The sequence below is a fragment of the Anopheles merus genome, chromosome 3L (assembly GCF_017562075.2).
Source record: "Anopheles merus strain MAF chromosome 3L, AmerM5.1, whole genome shotgun sequence".
Classification (NCBI taxonomy): domain Eukaryota; kingdom Metazoa; phylum Arthropoda; class Insecta; order Diptera; family Culicidae; genus Anopheles; species Anopheles merus.
The window spans coordinates 31,828,675-31,845,410 of NC_054085.1; the positions used below are offsets into that span (position 1 = coordinate 31,828,675).

Below are 16,736 nucleotides of genomic sequence, written 5' to 3' on the forward strand. Positions count from 1 at the left end.
GAGAACTGCAAAATTGGGGATGCTGGGCGAACCAAATGGTAGACAGCAGAATAACAAATTTCGGGAGTTTTTGTGTGGCTGTGTGTGTCTTGTAGCTTCGTTTCTGAGCAATCTGAGCTGCAACTTTGCGAACATAAAAAAAAAAAGTTTGCTTCCCAAATTTATTCATATCAATGCTTACGGATTTGGGGTTTGGCTTTACTTTTTGCTTTGGCAAAGTTGCAAAACACATGTGGTGGTTTTGCTTTAGTATTGGAGAATCGTTTTTCGCTACAGAACAAACTGGTAGTTTGCAAATTGTTTTCATTTGGGTGTATTTTAGTATTTTTTTTAAATATTTTTATATGAAACATAAATATATGAAAAATGCATTCCAAAGGCATTAACACATGTAAGATTCTACAGGGATTTTCAAACGATTGTTAAAGTTTTTGATACACTTTTTGCAAACTTGTTTGAACGTAAATTGCTACTTGTGGCAAGCTGCTGGCATTTCATAAATATGGCAGCGCGCCAATAGAATCACCCAATAGAAGAAGTAGTTCAGCAAGTGTGTCAACAGTATTTGGCCCCTGTAACAGTAATAAAGGAGTGATCAACTCATCACGTTCGTATAGATGGAAGACAACTCATTCCGCGCTTACTTTAGCTTCCAAAAACAGTTTATTTTATTTTCAATTAATATAAAATTTAATTTTATGATTAATTTATTTTTGAGATTATAACCTGTTTATCGCATTTCTATTGAATGGTTTTTGTTTACATTTCAAACGCACATTTTTGAGTGTTTTGTTTTAAAGCCCAAATTGTTACATGTATTTAAAACAAATCGACTATGTATGTAAAAATGGTCAAAATCTTCAATCGATGGCTCTGTGAAGAATATTTAAATACTATCACACGGAAATATCCAACTGTTTCCTCTCTTGTCACTAGTCTGCGTCTATTTAATCCGATGGTTTTCATGCCTTGTTACCATGGTTTGCCATGGAGTGCGCTTTACAGGCGTCGTAGTTTTTGCCAATGATTTCCTCGCCCGCTCTACCGAACCGACAGGAGCTAATTAATTTTACCAACCTGTCAAACTGGTACCCACAGAATGGGATAAGTTGTTGAAATGGATGTTCCTTTCGGATGTTCTTCTTCTTGCTGTTGAGCTGGGTACAAACTGTCGGTTGCGAACGTTGCTACACCACGCTGTTTGTGTGCGGCGTACACACTGTGAGCGCTCCTTAACATAGCCTCAAGACATTTGGTGAGCCAGTTTTGATTTTTTTTTTCGAATTGAAAGGGGAAAAGTAAACCTCCTCATTATATTTTTTTGGTTAAGCAACCTTTAACGTAACCCAGTTACAGCGTTGAATACATTTTGTTTGGATTACGAAGACGCGATGCGCGCAAACCAACCAGAGATAGGCCGAAATTGACGACAAGATGGAATATGCAAAATACGCTTTTATTTGATGTTTTGCTTTCATGCTCTTGTTGATGTGTTGTGTAAAAAAAAACGAGCGAGAATCTCGGATCTCAATGCATCTTTGTGTGTGTGTGTATGTGTGCTGCAATGCTCTTGATTACGCTCAACTCTAACTACGGCCGAGATTATGTAAGCAGGGCACAAATACGGTCTTGTTTATGGGGATCCCCACTTCCCGGAAGGTATTGTTGGGAGTGGGTGCAACTTGCATTTCACTGCATTAGTATGTTTTCAAGCATAGAATGAGAAGCTGAAAGGATGAAAGAATCAGAGTCTGAGGCGTAAAAAAAAGCACCTACACGAGCTAGCGTAAACCGTATAAATAAAGTCCCTTCCTATGTTACCGAAATGAAGAGCATTTGGTAGAATGGCTCATAAGAGTTCCATGACCTCTAGAATAACAATGCAAAGAAACCCTTCTCAAAAAAACCGTAACAATTGTTAAGTGGCATTTATGGAACGCAACTGTTACAAGGGTAATACCATTCTTGCTCAGTTAACCCACCCGAAAGCAGCATTTACTATGCGGTGCACCACCTTCGCCTGATTGTCCGTTAAACATGTTCATTCGAACAAACGCACAATGGGCATTGCCTACACCCCCATTTCGGGAGGGTGGAATTATCAATCAGCTCGAGTATTATTACTGCTTTGCCTGTCCGCCTTTGAAGATCGTATCGTACGAAACTGTGCCGGCTGATCCCTAAGTGGCACATTACGGTTGGGTGAGAAATGTTTTCTCTATTGCCCTCGTCGCACAAATGGAGCAAAGGTAGTGAGAAAAAAACGATACAAACCCTTCCATCGTGAGATCCATTTTGTTTTTGTTCGACTACGAACTGTTACTGCTATTTTGCACGACGTGAAAGGGTTTGGTGTGTTTTTACTTTTTTTCTACTTTTTTTCTCACTCGTTTCTTTTTCTTCTTCTGTGTGCTGCCGGTGCCCGTTTTCCATCATCAAATACCACCTGCCATGAACGATTTGCATATCATCGTTTGCCAAGCCCATCGGACCCTTTTCGGGTGATGGCGATGGTCTCCTCTGACACACTCACAAACACTCACATACACACACATGTGCTGCGAAAGGTGCTGCTTCTTATCTTTTCCTTTTGGACGGGAATTGTTGTCGAGTTGCCGTGCAGAGTCCTCAAAAGCACACCCAAACGCACACACACAACCACTTAACTCGATTGCTCTTACCCGCCGGCAGTCGGAAGACGGTGCTTCAGACCGCCGGTGCGCTTTGGCCAGGTCGGCCAGGTTCGTCTTCCTGTCTCAGTCAGTGCCCTGATCGCACCGCGGCAAAGACGGTGATGATGATTTAGTCGGATGTTTTGTTGGTTTTCCCTGAATGTCCATTTTCGCAAATTGCATTTAAGCGGGAAGGAACGGAACCGGCGGCAAGGCGGCAGGGGGGGGAGGAAGGGATGCAAAACGGGACAGCAAGCGTCAGAATGCCGCCGGTGCCATCTTGTAATCGGCGTGTTTTGTCGTTGATTTTGCTTGTTTTCATCACAAACCGGGATGCTGGATGATGCTGGGCTGTGGCTCATTGTGCAGATTGTGTGGTGGCAGCTTGTACAGTGGGGAGTCGAGGTGGGGAGTCGATTATCTGGAGTCGAAAACAAGACCCTCCCGGATGAACCGAGTCATCTGAGTGTGATTGAGCGTATGGAAAGGCAGTTCGCTGTTTGTCGTGGTGTCGGTGCTGCGTATCGGTTGTTTGGGTCACTGGGATTTTTGTTATTAGTCTGACTCTAAGAAACGTTGCATTCATGGAAGAGGAAAAGTTGGAGACCAAGACGACCAATTATTTGGAATAGCGCCTCTTGTTGTAAAACCCGGATGCATTAAGTCTATTATATTTTGTTTTCTTTGTTGGTATTGCTTAAATATTTGTAACTTTTTAGAAAATTGAATATTACCTAGTTTTTACTCGAATTGGGTTAAGAAATTGTTTTCTAGAACTATGTTTTACAAATCAACATTTTACAGGGTGCTGTATGATTATTTGGCAATTTTGGACGCTGTTCTATTGCTTTTTAGCCATCCCAAGGATTATTAGGCATTTCCCAAAATCGTTTTATTCATTTGGTTCAAAAATGCTGAAGCACTTCCAATGTATCCTCGATTGAAAAATATGTGAGGAACGATTCAAAAATATGTGAGAAACAATCAGTTAATCCAAAAATGCCACGACAGATTCCAAAAAATAATGGGAAACAATGTAATAAATAAAACTAAAATATCCTTGAAAAATCATAACACTAAAGATTTGTTTCAAATAATCAATAATCATTTAATGCTTGAATGATAGAATATAACTAAATCATTGATGTAAAACTGAATAAAAAAATATAATCCTTGAAAATAAACAGTCTGTAAAGCCAAAACCAGTGGGCCGGTCTGGTGGTACAGTCGTCAACTCGTACGACGTAACAACATGCCCGTCATGGGTTCAAGTCCCGAATAGACCGTGCCCCCATACGTAGGACTGACTATCCTGCTATGGTAACAATAAGTCACTGAAAGCCAAGCTCTCTTCATTAGTGGGTACTGGCAGGTCTTGACCGACAGCGGTTGTTGTGCCAAAGAAGAAGAAGAAGAAGAAAGCCAAAACATCAAAGGAATATCAATAAATTCGTAGCATTTTAAAGTTAGATGTTATCCTTTGCCTAACCGTGGTATGATCTTCCGGAAAGAAGAATTCCATTTTGATTGAAAGACAATGAACGCTTTAGGGCGATGCCAAAATTGAAGAATAAACAATTAGACTTTCTATAGATGCTCGAATAATATCCAGAACAATCACATCCCAGAAAGGCACTTGGGGTATCTTAACAAGTAATTTATCAACAATTTAGATGCTTTTCGCAAATCATCGGAAAAGTGTGGAATTGGGGGTCCGATGCGATGTGAAGCCAAGAGTTGACACCACAATCTGCTCCACTGTCATGCCTAGACAATGATTCTTGGGATTACGGTCTGTTTCGGCCGATGGAGCATGATCTGGTTGATCCACGCTTTGCCAATTACCAAGTAGAAAATGACCAATCCATGGCTAGTAACTAAAGAGCTGAGATCATTTCGATACGGAATTTACCAAAAAGTAAGTAAAAGTATAAGTTAAAAGTAACAGAAAACAATGAAAAAAGAGTTGAACCCATAGATACTATCCCATTTTCGACGGAAAGGTGTTAAAGCTTGATTGAAAAGCTCTCAATAGATATTCATATTTGTTTGCTGTAATAACAAATGCGTCGATATTCAAGTAATAACATTTAAAAGAGCTAACAGTTAGTTTCATACTAATAACAAATTCTACACCATTCTCTCAACGCTCACCAAACACAATACAGTTACTTTGTACGCAATTTATCGCCAGCTTCATCTACCATAAAAATAATAAATACTAAAATGATTTACCACTCCAACCTTCTCATGCGCAATAAACACACACTCAACCCATGTGTAGAAAAATATTATTGCCTACTCCCAACCCACTTGAGCGCACAAGAAGCGGCCCGCAGCCGATTGTCCGCAAGCAAGCAGGCCAATTGGAAGGCTTTCCGGTCGGCTAATTCACCTGCCTCCGTTTATCGCTCCACTGTACTGTCTCTGGCTGCGGAACACCCGACCCCAAGTGGTCGTGATTTACGAGCTTCGTTTTAAGCAGGAGAGCCGGAGGTTAGCGCTGCCACACAATTAGCAGCTCTTGAAGTGCCGGGTTGCGCTCGGGTCCCGGGGCTCGGTGTGAACAGCGCAAAGCCACCGACAAGCGATAGTGAAAGTGGGTCCTACTGGTGGCGTGCGCTTCGGGGGGTGGGGATTATTATTGGTAGACGATGAAAGCCCAGCCAATCGTACTTTTCTGTTTTAGTTCTAGCTCGCTGAAGAGCACTCACTGTGGGGCATTAGTAGTCGAGTCGTGCAGAATTTTCTTCCATTAGCCAGCGGTTTTTTTATCTCTCCTTCTCTCTTCTATCGCATCCGTGCTAGGAAAGGAGTGGAAAAAAGCACGCTCCCAGTGTGTCTATGTGTAATACTCGCCCTCCCCCAGGCCAGGTGAGAAACGAAACTGAGGACGATAAAATCTGACTTTATCGTTGGTTCGTGAGGCAAAGGCATACCGTCGAAAGGTACGAAACTTATCATCAGGCCATACCAGCCGCAAGGAAAAAAGGAGCGTGTTATCTTTATTTCGACTATCGTAAAGCTTTCATTGAATGGATGACTTTGGATGGTTTGGTGTGCGTGTATGGTGCTGGAGAAATTAATATCCTGAGTCAAATAAATTGGGCAAAACATGTGGCGTAATAGATATAGAAGGTCGTAAGTTTTACCCTTACTTTGCGAAGCAAAATGTTGTCTTAAATTTGGATTAAGCGATACGACACGCTTTATGGGGTGCGTAATTTCCCATAGTCATTTTCAGTATTAAAAATAACGAAAGTGCGTAGAATAAAGGCATAGAAAGTAGTTTTGTGGGAACGAGCTAAACATCTAAGGGATATGATGAATAAAACATGCGACGAGCCCAAAAACTTATTGGAACCAACCAATTAAAATGTGAAAAATCCTGTAATAGTTTTAAATCATAACATTTTTGTAAAGAAAAACTCACTTTCATGAACCCTTATGGTGGTTTCTCTCCATTCCAATCAACGCACTGTGTAATAAGCTCTGTGCCATTGTTGCATTAAATTAACCTCAACGCTTCAGCCTCAAAAGTTTCATTACGCTACAAACTACTTCCCACCCAACTGAACATGTTTCATGAAAGTTTGATTGGTTGTAGAGTGCATAGTTTTTGATAAATCACCCAAGCAGATTGTACATCCATTATGAATCAAGTCACACGAAGCTTGCGTACCGCAAAAGGACCATCCGTCTCTCGCTGCTGCTCGGCGTTTGATAAGAAACCAGTGCTTCTGTTGCTTCGCGCACCACACCTCCACAGTGGTGGAAAAAGGATTATCAAGAATTATGTCGTAAGTTTCCGTTGCAAAAGGGCACCCATGATGATGATGGTTTAACTTGTTGGCAAACATTCGCCCAAAACTTACCGAAACACGAAACATTAAGCTTCGCACAGGATGGGGCGCATGGGCAGGATGGATTGTACAGTGTGGCTACAGTTTGAGGCTGCTGGACCGTCAGGAGCTTTACCGAAGGTGCTAGTAAAGTAAGTGGTGAGACGTTTCGGATGAAATCATCGCAAAAACTTTCACTTAATGCCTTGTGGTTGGAAGAATGAGCAATGGTAGGATGCAATCGGGGCGGATAAGCTTTAAAGTAATTAATTTACCTGATTTACGTCGCTGCATGCGGTCGAAATGGTTAGGTGCACTGATTAACACTAATTATAGTGCAAAAGATGGCGAAGCTTTAAATAAGCTTCTGTGAATCATAAGGGCATTGAGGCAAAATAAAAAGGAGCCTAGTCTTGACCATTAAAAATTCGATTGTTATTCTCTATTTTGGGTTTGGTTAAAGCAACAAATTACACTACACCCTACACTTTGCAGCGACGCTTAAACGAAGCATATGCATATACCTTCAAGGTTCAGTGGGTGCACACTTTAAACACTTTTTTCAGAAATGAAACCATCTATTTGCTCCAATTTCCGACAGCAAATTGGTTAGTTGTATCCTCGGGAAAAGATAGATAAGGTGTGTACCACCTACTGACGGCAACATCAGAGCAAATGTTGCTATTTTCATCACAACCCACACACAGCTCGGACCTTGGCGTTTGCCGGTGTGGATTTGCATTTCACTGCATCATCCGTGCTGGCTCATTCTGGACTGGTACAGGCATGTGAAAAAGATTATCTCATACATGGTCGTCCATGAAGTGTATGATGAGAAGCTTATTTTTTGTTACCAGGAACCAGTTTATAGAGCAGGTTAACCTGTGGAAGAGTGAAAAAGAGGCAATAGATCTAACAACTTTGGGCGGCTTATCGTTAGCGATCGCATTTCAACGATAAGGAGCTTTTACTTCTCCTGAAATATGTTGCACAAAATGATCCCGTTTGAAGAAAAAAAGCAGGAATAATGTAGAAAGGTCGTTTCATTCATGCATAATGATTTGAAATGTTTGAGTCATATGTAGAACATGCTTTTGATGCTTTTAATGCATGCCGTGTAATGCTGAATTTTCAATCATGTTGTATTATACCACAACAGTAAGCAGTATTATACAATATACTATTACAAGTTTTTACTTACATAAAATATATATAATATATATATATAACATATATATTAATTAGTAACAAAATTACAACATCTCTTTTATTTGAACAAAACTCCTGATGTAGACATGGTTCACTATATTTTCCATGCATCCTATATTTCTAATATTTTCTATCATATTTTCCAATTTATTATTACTCTTGGCCTCTTTGCTCAGTACATATTGGCAATACAAATACAAAGCCTCCTTCACACACTTAACCCTATCGCAAAGAATACCATCTTTCCGACACATTATAACACCAAATAATCCCTAATGACAACACCCTACCCCAAAACGCACCCAACCCCACTCTCTCTATCACCCATAAAGAGCGGAAGAGCACCGAGAATGTTTAATTTCATGCACTGCCAAACTTGAAGCGATTCAATTAATTCTAATCCCAACTTGAAAGCGATTTCTTTTGCAAAATTTGGTGCATCCGATCGATCGGGAAGCGTCTCGAGATGCAACACAAGGTGTTGGATATGTTTGCAGTTCAATCAAAAGGTGCATGGTGGGACCTATACACGACTTATCGCAGGTGTCCCATTGATGGATAATTGCTTTATTATTGAAATAAAAAAAGGATGTAATTGCTTAACAAATCCTTGTCTATGCAAGGATTATATTCAAAAAGACATGAAAGAAATGGTGCAATTTCCTCATCGATTTAGCAAGCAATTTAGCAACCTTTCGCAAAGCCATCTAATAATGACACTATCATTAATCCCAGCGATCGGACAGGCAGAAATGGGCTTTGCAAACAAAGTCTCCTTTTTACCTTTATGTTGAGGCTATGGACCCACTAACTCTTTTCGTTCGACAAATCCCTTCCATTTTTGGCTGCAGTGTTCCCTCGTTCCTGCTTCATCCGTTAGCAAAGTTTCTCCATTAACTAAATCAGCAAACTTTCCACACAGACAAACATACACAACATTCGAGCACACGGTTCGCAATAGTGTCCAAATTTTGTCCTAACCCTTCTATTCGGATGCGTTTGATGACGACGATGACGACGACGACGACAGCAGCACCGTTGGTGGTCACCCGGTCGTCCCGAAATGCCGCTCTGAATGGGTGCAATTTTTCGAAACATTAGCTTTTCGCAAAAAGCGAACGAACTTTTCGCCCGATTGCAGTTTTTCTCGCTGGCTGGCGTGATGTCTGCGCGCGCGTGTGTATGGATTCAATAGTGCACGAAATTGAGTTTTGATTTTTGTGGATGCCTTTTGCCCCGATTGACCACCCGCTTCGCAACGCATCTGGTAGTGGAAATAGTGGTCACGGTTGCTATCATATTTTGCTTTTTTTCCCCCCTTTTCCGTTCCGTCCATTTGTAACACAATGTTTTGGGCAGCTTAAAAGTTTGCTTCGTTCTGATTCGAAAACTTTAAGCGTATTTCGGTGCAGTTTGAGGATTCAATTTTACCTTTTATGCAAATGTATCGAGGGAGGGAGCATAAACAAAAATCAATTTGCACCGTAATAATCAATCGCCAACCAGATGGAAACATAAGTTGCTCTCTCGAGGAAACTTTAAACAATACAGTTGCCGCCTTTTTCGGGCCAGGAGCCTAGGGCCGATTCCTCCCCCAAAATCCCAAATGAGCTCTGAGTAGGAGGCCTGAAGGCTGAGAAAAGTTGAAGCAAAAATTGTAATTTCATCACTGTATTTCCCACCAGTGCCGGTCAAAGGTCGCCGGTGCTGCCGTCACGCAGCCGTGTGCGATCTTGGAAGTTTGGCTCAAACTTTAATAAGATTTATTCCCACCAGCAGCGACGAGAAAATGATTATTTTTTGCTTTTGCCGATTGAAAGGCGCCACCATCCCAGTACGTGCTCATACTGCCACGGGTACGATGTAAAGCCAATAACTTTGCTTTTTTGCATTTTTTACCAATCGTTCGTTGTGATTGAACGCAATATGAAAAAAAAAAAACAAAACAAAACAACAAAAGCTGAATAAAATTTGAACCGAAAAGTGGAAACAACTTTTTGTCATTACTTGCAAGCGCGCTTCATAAATTAAGCGTTCGCCAACACTCGCCGCCACCGCCGCCGCTGCGTTTAGTTTTGCCTTTGCTTATTATAACGTCACATAAACTTTGCCCTTTTCCTCCAAAACGTCCCTTTTTCACTTGTTGGCAATTATCGAAAGCATAAAGAGGAAGCAATATTCATTTTTTCTCGTTTTTTTGTTGTTCTTATTGTCGGTGTCGCGTGAAGAAAGTGAGTTGTTGTGTACTGCCCGCGCTAATGATGCCGCCGCGCCCCGAGTGGGAGGGTTTGGGTGAAGTTCGGCTGGCCCCGTTTGTTGTGTTACTTTATTTACTACCACCAGCCGCCGGTACGGTGCAGCCCGGCTTTGCTAATGATGGTGTAAAAATGTGGTGCCAATAATGTGTGCCGCGCTGGCTGCGTCATGATTGCCAATACTTGCCATTAAGATCCGGGGACTCCTTCGTCGCGACTTTGCTTTTGCCCCACCGGGGGTTTGATCTCGTTAGCAGCAGATTGGTACCATTTGCGGTGGTTAATTTGGGTTGAATATCAATTTGTTGCTGACCAACACGTCGAACGTGCGGGCAGGTTTGGCGGTGGAGGAATCAATACAATTAAATTGGACACGGTATAATTGAAACAGCCCATGGTGACGTAACGGATATTGGTAGTGTCGGATGTGCGTCGGAAGTACACAAATGGTGTTTTTTGTGGCTTTTTTGTGAAATTGAAGTTAGCTCCTTGAAAAAGCTCTTGATTTGATATTTTTGCCAGATTTCGGTCTCTCTCGTGTGGCTCTTTGTTTGTGTAATTGTCTATGTTTAATTTGTTTGTTAATTTATTGTTTGATTTAGTTAGTTCGTGTACTAATATTTAGAGCTTTACCAAATGTCACAAATGTCTACGAGTTTGACATTTCCCAATATTTCAAAAAGATGAATTCCATACTTCTTCATCATCTAGGCTTGCGGCACAATTGACCAGAATCCTTCACAGTTGCCTCGTGCTCGACTGTCCCTTAATAATCACGCTCCCTGTTTGCCTGATTTCTGCCAAATGTGCCTTCTGCGAAACTGTCTTCCGAAACTTTGGTTTCAGTGGGAGCTATCGTACGATTTGGACAAGCACAACGTTTTCCCAGAAGCATATGTGATTGGCTAGATAATGCATAAATCATATACGGTAGCAGCTTCAGCTTTTTTGAGGCAACTAATCGAATGATATTAATAAATATAGCTTTCATAATACATAATGCATCAATCAGCAGAAGAAGCAGAAGAGCCTCAAACACATTGCTCGGGTACGTTCGGTATTTTTGGGGCGTCCATCGAAAAGGATCTCCAAACAAACAATAAACAGTGTCCCTTGTTTAAAAATTTTGTTTCATAATTTCCATTCGATTGATTTGTATCACTGCACCCGCATCGAACAATCGTCGTACGAACACGAAAACATGTCGTGCAATAAACGTTTGAAATGGTCCCAAATGATTGTTTGCATCATGTTTTCCGTCCTGCCTGGCGATGGACTGGAAGCAATCCGCAGTTCAAAGTTGCCTGTGCCGGCCTGAACGCCTCGTTCCGGCGGATGCTGTTTTCGTTCCGATGCTCGTGCTTCTGCCCTGTGTTGCTTCTCACACCCAGCGTGACAGAAGTAACCAGTAAACAGGAAAACATTTCCGTCGCTTTCCACCCCCGAGCCTTTTGTGTACCATTGGTTCCCGGGGCGGTTTTGTGGCTTTATTCATTTTGCACAAGCATGAATCTAATGCTTACACGGCCGACAAAGCGAGGCTCCGGTCTTGAGCCTTGAGCCTACTCCACTGCGGAACGTCGGTGGAGGCGGCAAAATTGAAAGTAAAAACGGAAGGTGATTAAAAAAATTACGACCGTAACGAAAGTGAAAATTTGTCGAGTTTGTATTTTAACACTCATCCTGCGCCTACCTGGGCCGGGTACTTGGGGTGGGTGGGTACTGGCTCCCCCTCATGATGATGTCCCCCCCAGTGGGGATGCCACAAACATGTACCAAAAGGACGACTGCGGCAGTTGAGAAAGTCGTTAAGCGAGTGCCGCTGCCTCATGTGATGTGGGCACCGGGTTCGGGTAATGCTGCCTTTCCCTGTGTATGTGTGTGTGTAATGTAATCGTTAGTCAGAGTATTATTTTTGTTGTTGTTGCTCTCGCTTTTTCTTTAATTTGGTGTGACTTTCACAACGTGCGGCGAGGAAAAAGAATGAGACATGAAGGTATAATAAAACTCACCTGTTACCAGGTTACGACCGGAGTCGATTGAATTATGTGTGTCTCTGCTGCGGCCCGTTGGGCAGAGGTGTTCCCGGTTCGGCAGGAGTTTTATATTGAATTATGATTTCACCGCCATAAGGTGAACCGCCCCCAGCGCACTTTTCGTTGAGTTGTTAATACGATCTTCATTTGCGCGCCGATCTCGTTGGAATTTCTTTCCGCGCCATTCATCATTTGAAATTGAAGCACTTTCTCAATGGATTAGTAGCGGGCGGGGAAACAAGGGAATAAGAAAGAACGTTTTAAGTAATTGAGATGGAATTTGGTACTGGTGTACTAAACGCGATGTGATGTTTTTTATTGTGTTTAGTCGATGTTTATGTGATTAAAATACTCTAAAAAAAATCATCAACTTTAGAATTATTTGCATTAAATTAAGCATAAAGCATTGCGTTTTATTTATTTACACTTGGTTTAATTGTCTCAGTGATTCTTTATCTTCTGATACGATCTTTTCATTTATATTTATCTTTCGTGTTTTAAAATGTATCCAAAGCACAACGTTTTACTTTTTTTATACATTATGTTTTATTTCTTTAACTCTACTACTAGTGTACTTGGCTTTTACTCGTTTTTACTTCTACGTTGACATATTCCTTATTCGATTTTTATAGATGAATTTTTTTATTTACATATTTGTGACCTGTTTTAAATTTTTAAATATAACTTATAGGCTTTCTGTACTAACAACAAAGCATAGGAAATAATTTTAGCAATTTGGGAATAGCAAAACATACAAAAAGATTCATAACAAAACGCATGAAAAGAAAGCAATACAAATGCTCAAATAGATACGCCTAACACTTAAACATACAAAATAATAAGAAAAGGCTTCACAAAACAACAAAAAACCAGTTGAAAAAATTCGAAAGCAATGCGACACAAAAATCTATTAAAAAGGAATGCCATTTTGAGGCGAAAGTACCCAAAAAGTGTACAAAAGAAACATATCCTTCCCCTTTTTTCATCATACCGCACACGGACGAATCGATTAAAATTATGTCCACCTGATTGCGCACCGTCAGAAACTTGCTATCACCCCGTTTCTTACGCTTCCACGCTTTTCCAGCGGTCGACTCCGTGCACATAACGCGTCTGTCGGTGCCGCGTGTGTACGTGCTAGATAATTACCATCGCCAGCGGCACCAGCACCATCAGTACTACGCGCCGGGCCAGGTGAGCGCCCGGGACGATCCGGACATACCGTTCGATCCGGCGGAACCGCTGCTCCGTGCGCCCGACCCGGCCGAGCATCTCGTGCTGGACTGCGAGTACGTTATCGAGCCGCACGAGACCGGGTTCGTGCTGAAGTGGCTGCACAACGATGTGCCGATCTACCAGTGGATACCGCCCCATCGCAGCCCGTCCAGCCTGAACCGGATGCGGGACCACGTCAACCGGACGTTCACCGTGGGGAACGAGGCGATGCACAAGCACCGGGCGCTGGCCCTGATGCACCCGAGCCAGGACTTTGCCGGCAAGTACAGCTGCTCCGTCCACACGTACCAATCGTTCGATATCAAGTCCGGCGATCTGTTCATCATTGGTAAGGGGTGACCTCCGGCCTCCGGCCTGCCGCCCAGCCCGCTTCGGGCTCGGACAATTTATCCATTAAACGAGTGTGCCGTTCTTTGTCGTGTTGGTTTTTGCAGTGCCCGAGTCCGGGTTTGTGCTGAAGTACCATCGCAACCTAAACGACCTGGTGACGGTCGTCTGCAGCGTGTACGGCATTTTCCCAGCGCCCGAGCTGTCGCTGTGGATCAACGACTATCGGCTGGAGAACGGCACCGTCTACGAGATCCCGGTGGCCGACGGGCTGTACGATAGCTCGGTCAGCGTTCAGCTCGTGCTGTACGAGTCGCTGCAGCCGGACGATGTGATCAAATGTATGCTGGCCGTGCCCGGGACCGAGTACCGCCGGGCGAAGGAAACCGTGTTCGTAGGTGCGTGCGCTGGCGTCGCGACCGTTTGGTTAAAAACACAGGAATTTAATGAGCTAATATCGATTTTTCATCTTTTCTTTGGTGTACCCGTGCACATGTGCGTGCGTAGATGTAAATAGCAGACCGTTCGGGGAGTCAAACTCCATCCTGGATCCGTTCGGCACGGTTGCCTACACCAGCAGCAGTACTAGCAGCAGCAGCAGCAGCAGTACGGTGAAAGTGTCCACCAGCAGCACACCGTCCGTGACGGTTCCGGTGACGACACCGGAGGCTACGAGCGTGAAGGTGACGACGACGGTGACGACGACTGCTGGCCAACAGCCGAGCTCGTCGGCCGTGGCCGGTACGGCCAGCTCGAAGGATACGGTCCGGCCCCAGATACCGTCCGTCATCCGTTTGCGACCGACGGCCAGCTCGACCCGGGTGCTGACGGTGCAGCAGTCGAACGCGGTCGACTCGGACGAGATAATGAATGTGTTAGACTTCAAGGAGCTGCTGAACGAGAACCTGCTCTACAACAGTGGCACCGCCCGGTTAGGTAAGCACGCACGGCTGTCGTTTGGCGATCAAATATTGAAACCCGATTGAGAACGAGCCTCCAGGGGCAGGGAACGATTGATTCCTTGATGAGTCACAGTTTTTAGCCCGGAGCTTTACGAGCTCTCCGGTGAATTATTAAACCGCTACTTGTGTCACTTGGGCGCAGTCACCGTCCCCCACATCCCACTGGATGAAACCAGGGTCATAAAGTTGATAAGCCCCAGGAATCAATCGCTTCCCCATGTCGGGCTGTCCGCTGGGACGTGCAAGGAACGCAATCCATTTGCAAGGTAGGAAGCAGCGGTAATTGCACAGCAATCGAGCTAATTGCCCTCTTCAGGTTAAAGGGCACCGTCTGGAGGGACTGTCGATATTTCCCTGTTATTCCCATGAGACACACACACACACATACTTTGCTGGTTGTGCAATTGCAAATGTTGTTGCAAAAGCTCACGACCCCGATAGTCTTGGTGGTAATAATTGATTGAATCGTGCTGTCTATATCCCGGGGTTTGTGCGGTTTTTGGACTAGCTTCTTGCTGGTTAGAGGTGGGTGACACAAAGAGTGGTTGAAAAATTGATCATGTGCTAATCTGTAGTTACTGAAAGATGCATCAACAAAGCGGTTGTGAAGGAATGGTCGTAATGTACACAATGAAAGGATTTGATTTTTATGAACAACTAGTTTGGTTCGCTTACAAGGCTTGACAACGTGTTCCTCCCTAAGTGTAAGGGATATGTCAAGAGAAACTTAATTCTTAATCAATACCAGTTCAGCAACTGTTCCCGTACCCATATTTGTTCTGGAGGTTTTACAGAACTAATAAATGTCCTCGGACATGAAATCGAACCCATATCTGCAGGTCCTCAGAGGGGTTAAATGAAGAGGCGAATGAGGCCAATTGGCTCAAAGTCTCTATAAAAACAGAGGGATTAAATCCGTCGGACTGGACGGCTGTAAGGGGCCCTGTGTTTTTGATGGCCCCATGATAAGGAACCCTGAGCTGCCGCCCTCTAATTTAACCATGCTCTTAGGACCTCCGCTATTTGTACCTCTTATGATTCCTGATACCCTAAGGCACTGTCAGTCCAAGAGCTTAAACTCAACCGATACCAGTACTGGAGCTGATATTGATCGCATACGATATCTGGATCTAATCCTGAACCCACACCGTTACAAAAGCTGATCTTCAGTTTACTCCAATGTCAGAACTTATCCTGAACCTACCTTAAGCAAGGATCAAATTGCAAAGCTGTCTCGGTCCAGTAACCGATACAGCATCTACTAGTCAGAAACTAATAAACTTAAAGCGAGTTACTAGAAATAGAGGATTTGACTTTCACTTAAGAGAACATGCAAACTTTTTCGGCTGCATAATAATCCACTTTTGATGGGCAAAATATATGTTATGAGATCAGGTGAATTTGCGTTTCAAAAGATTGACTTAGCTTTCAAAACCCCGAGTTGATGCATTATGTACTGGGAATGTTTCAAAATGATTTAACATTAAGCTTTTCTTTAAATTTGCTATCATACGTGTGTCCGGAATTGAAAGCTCCCTTCAAATCGATTTTCTTTATTTTACTTCCATAATTTGATTGCTATTGGAATGGTGGACTTTACGTAGTGTAGTTGACAATCTCTTCAAATATCCGATTTGATTGACATGTACTGTAGATGTTATCCTCTATCATGGATAGCTTCCAGTGAGCGAAGAACAAATTCAATCTGACGTTCTTCAAGTGTTGATTTACAGTTCGAAATAAACAAAGCATCACTCTATCACGCTCTAGCAAATCCCCTTTCGGCATGGCTCGACAGGAAATTAAAACCAAGAAATTAGCACCAGCTTCAACCTGAAGTAAAAGCAAAAAGTTCTACAAACGAACCAAGACGCACGACGACCACCGCAAGTAGTAAGCCATTTTGTTCAATTTACTATCAGCTGCGCCTCCCTACCCATCAGCCCACCCAACCTCTTCATCTGGTTCAGGTTACACAATATTAACCCAGCTTGTGCGGTACGACGTATCGTACACCACAACGACCGCCAACGGGAGGCAAGCTGCCGAACTACTACTACTACTAATGTGCCGTTCCAATAAAGTCTTCCGCACTTCATTGCGAAGCGTTCCCTGTCCCTGTTCCCTGGGTAATATAATGCGCCCGCCCCCTCCATTGCTTCATCAGGAGGGCGCGCGAGTATTGTGTTTCGTTCCG

The 16,736-nt window shown here is 43.2% G+C and overlaps 1 protein-coding gene across 5 annotated transcripts in view; it reads left to right on the forward strand.

Moving 5' to 3' along the window:
* Positions 1 to 16,736, forward strand: part of LOC121599226 — a 43,249-nt gene that overhangs the window by 25,013 nt on the left and 1,500 nt on the right. For all 5 annotated transcript variants that reach the window (XM_041926875.1, XM_041926872.1, XM_041926876.1 and 2 more), the window contains 3 exons: positions 13,102 to 13,578; positions 13,685 to 13,975; positions 14,085 to 14,513. In XM_041926875.1, coding sequence (XP_041782809.1) covers positions 13,102 to 13,578; positions 13,685 to 13,975; positions 14,085 to 14,513 — 1,197 coding nt within the window. The remainder of the gene's footprint in view (positions 1 to 13,101; positions 13,579 to 13,684; positions 13,976 to 14,084; positions 14,514 to 16,736) is intronic.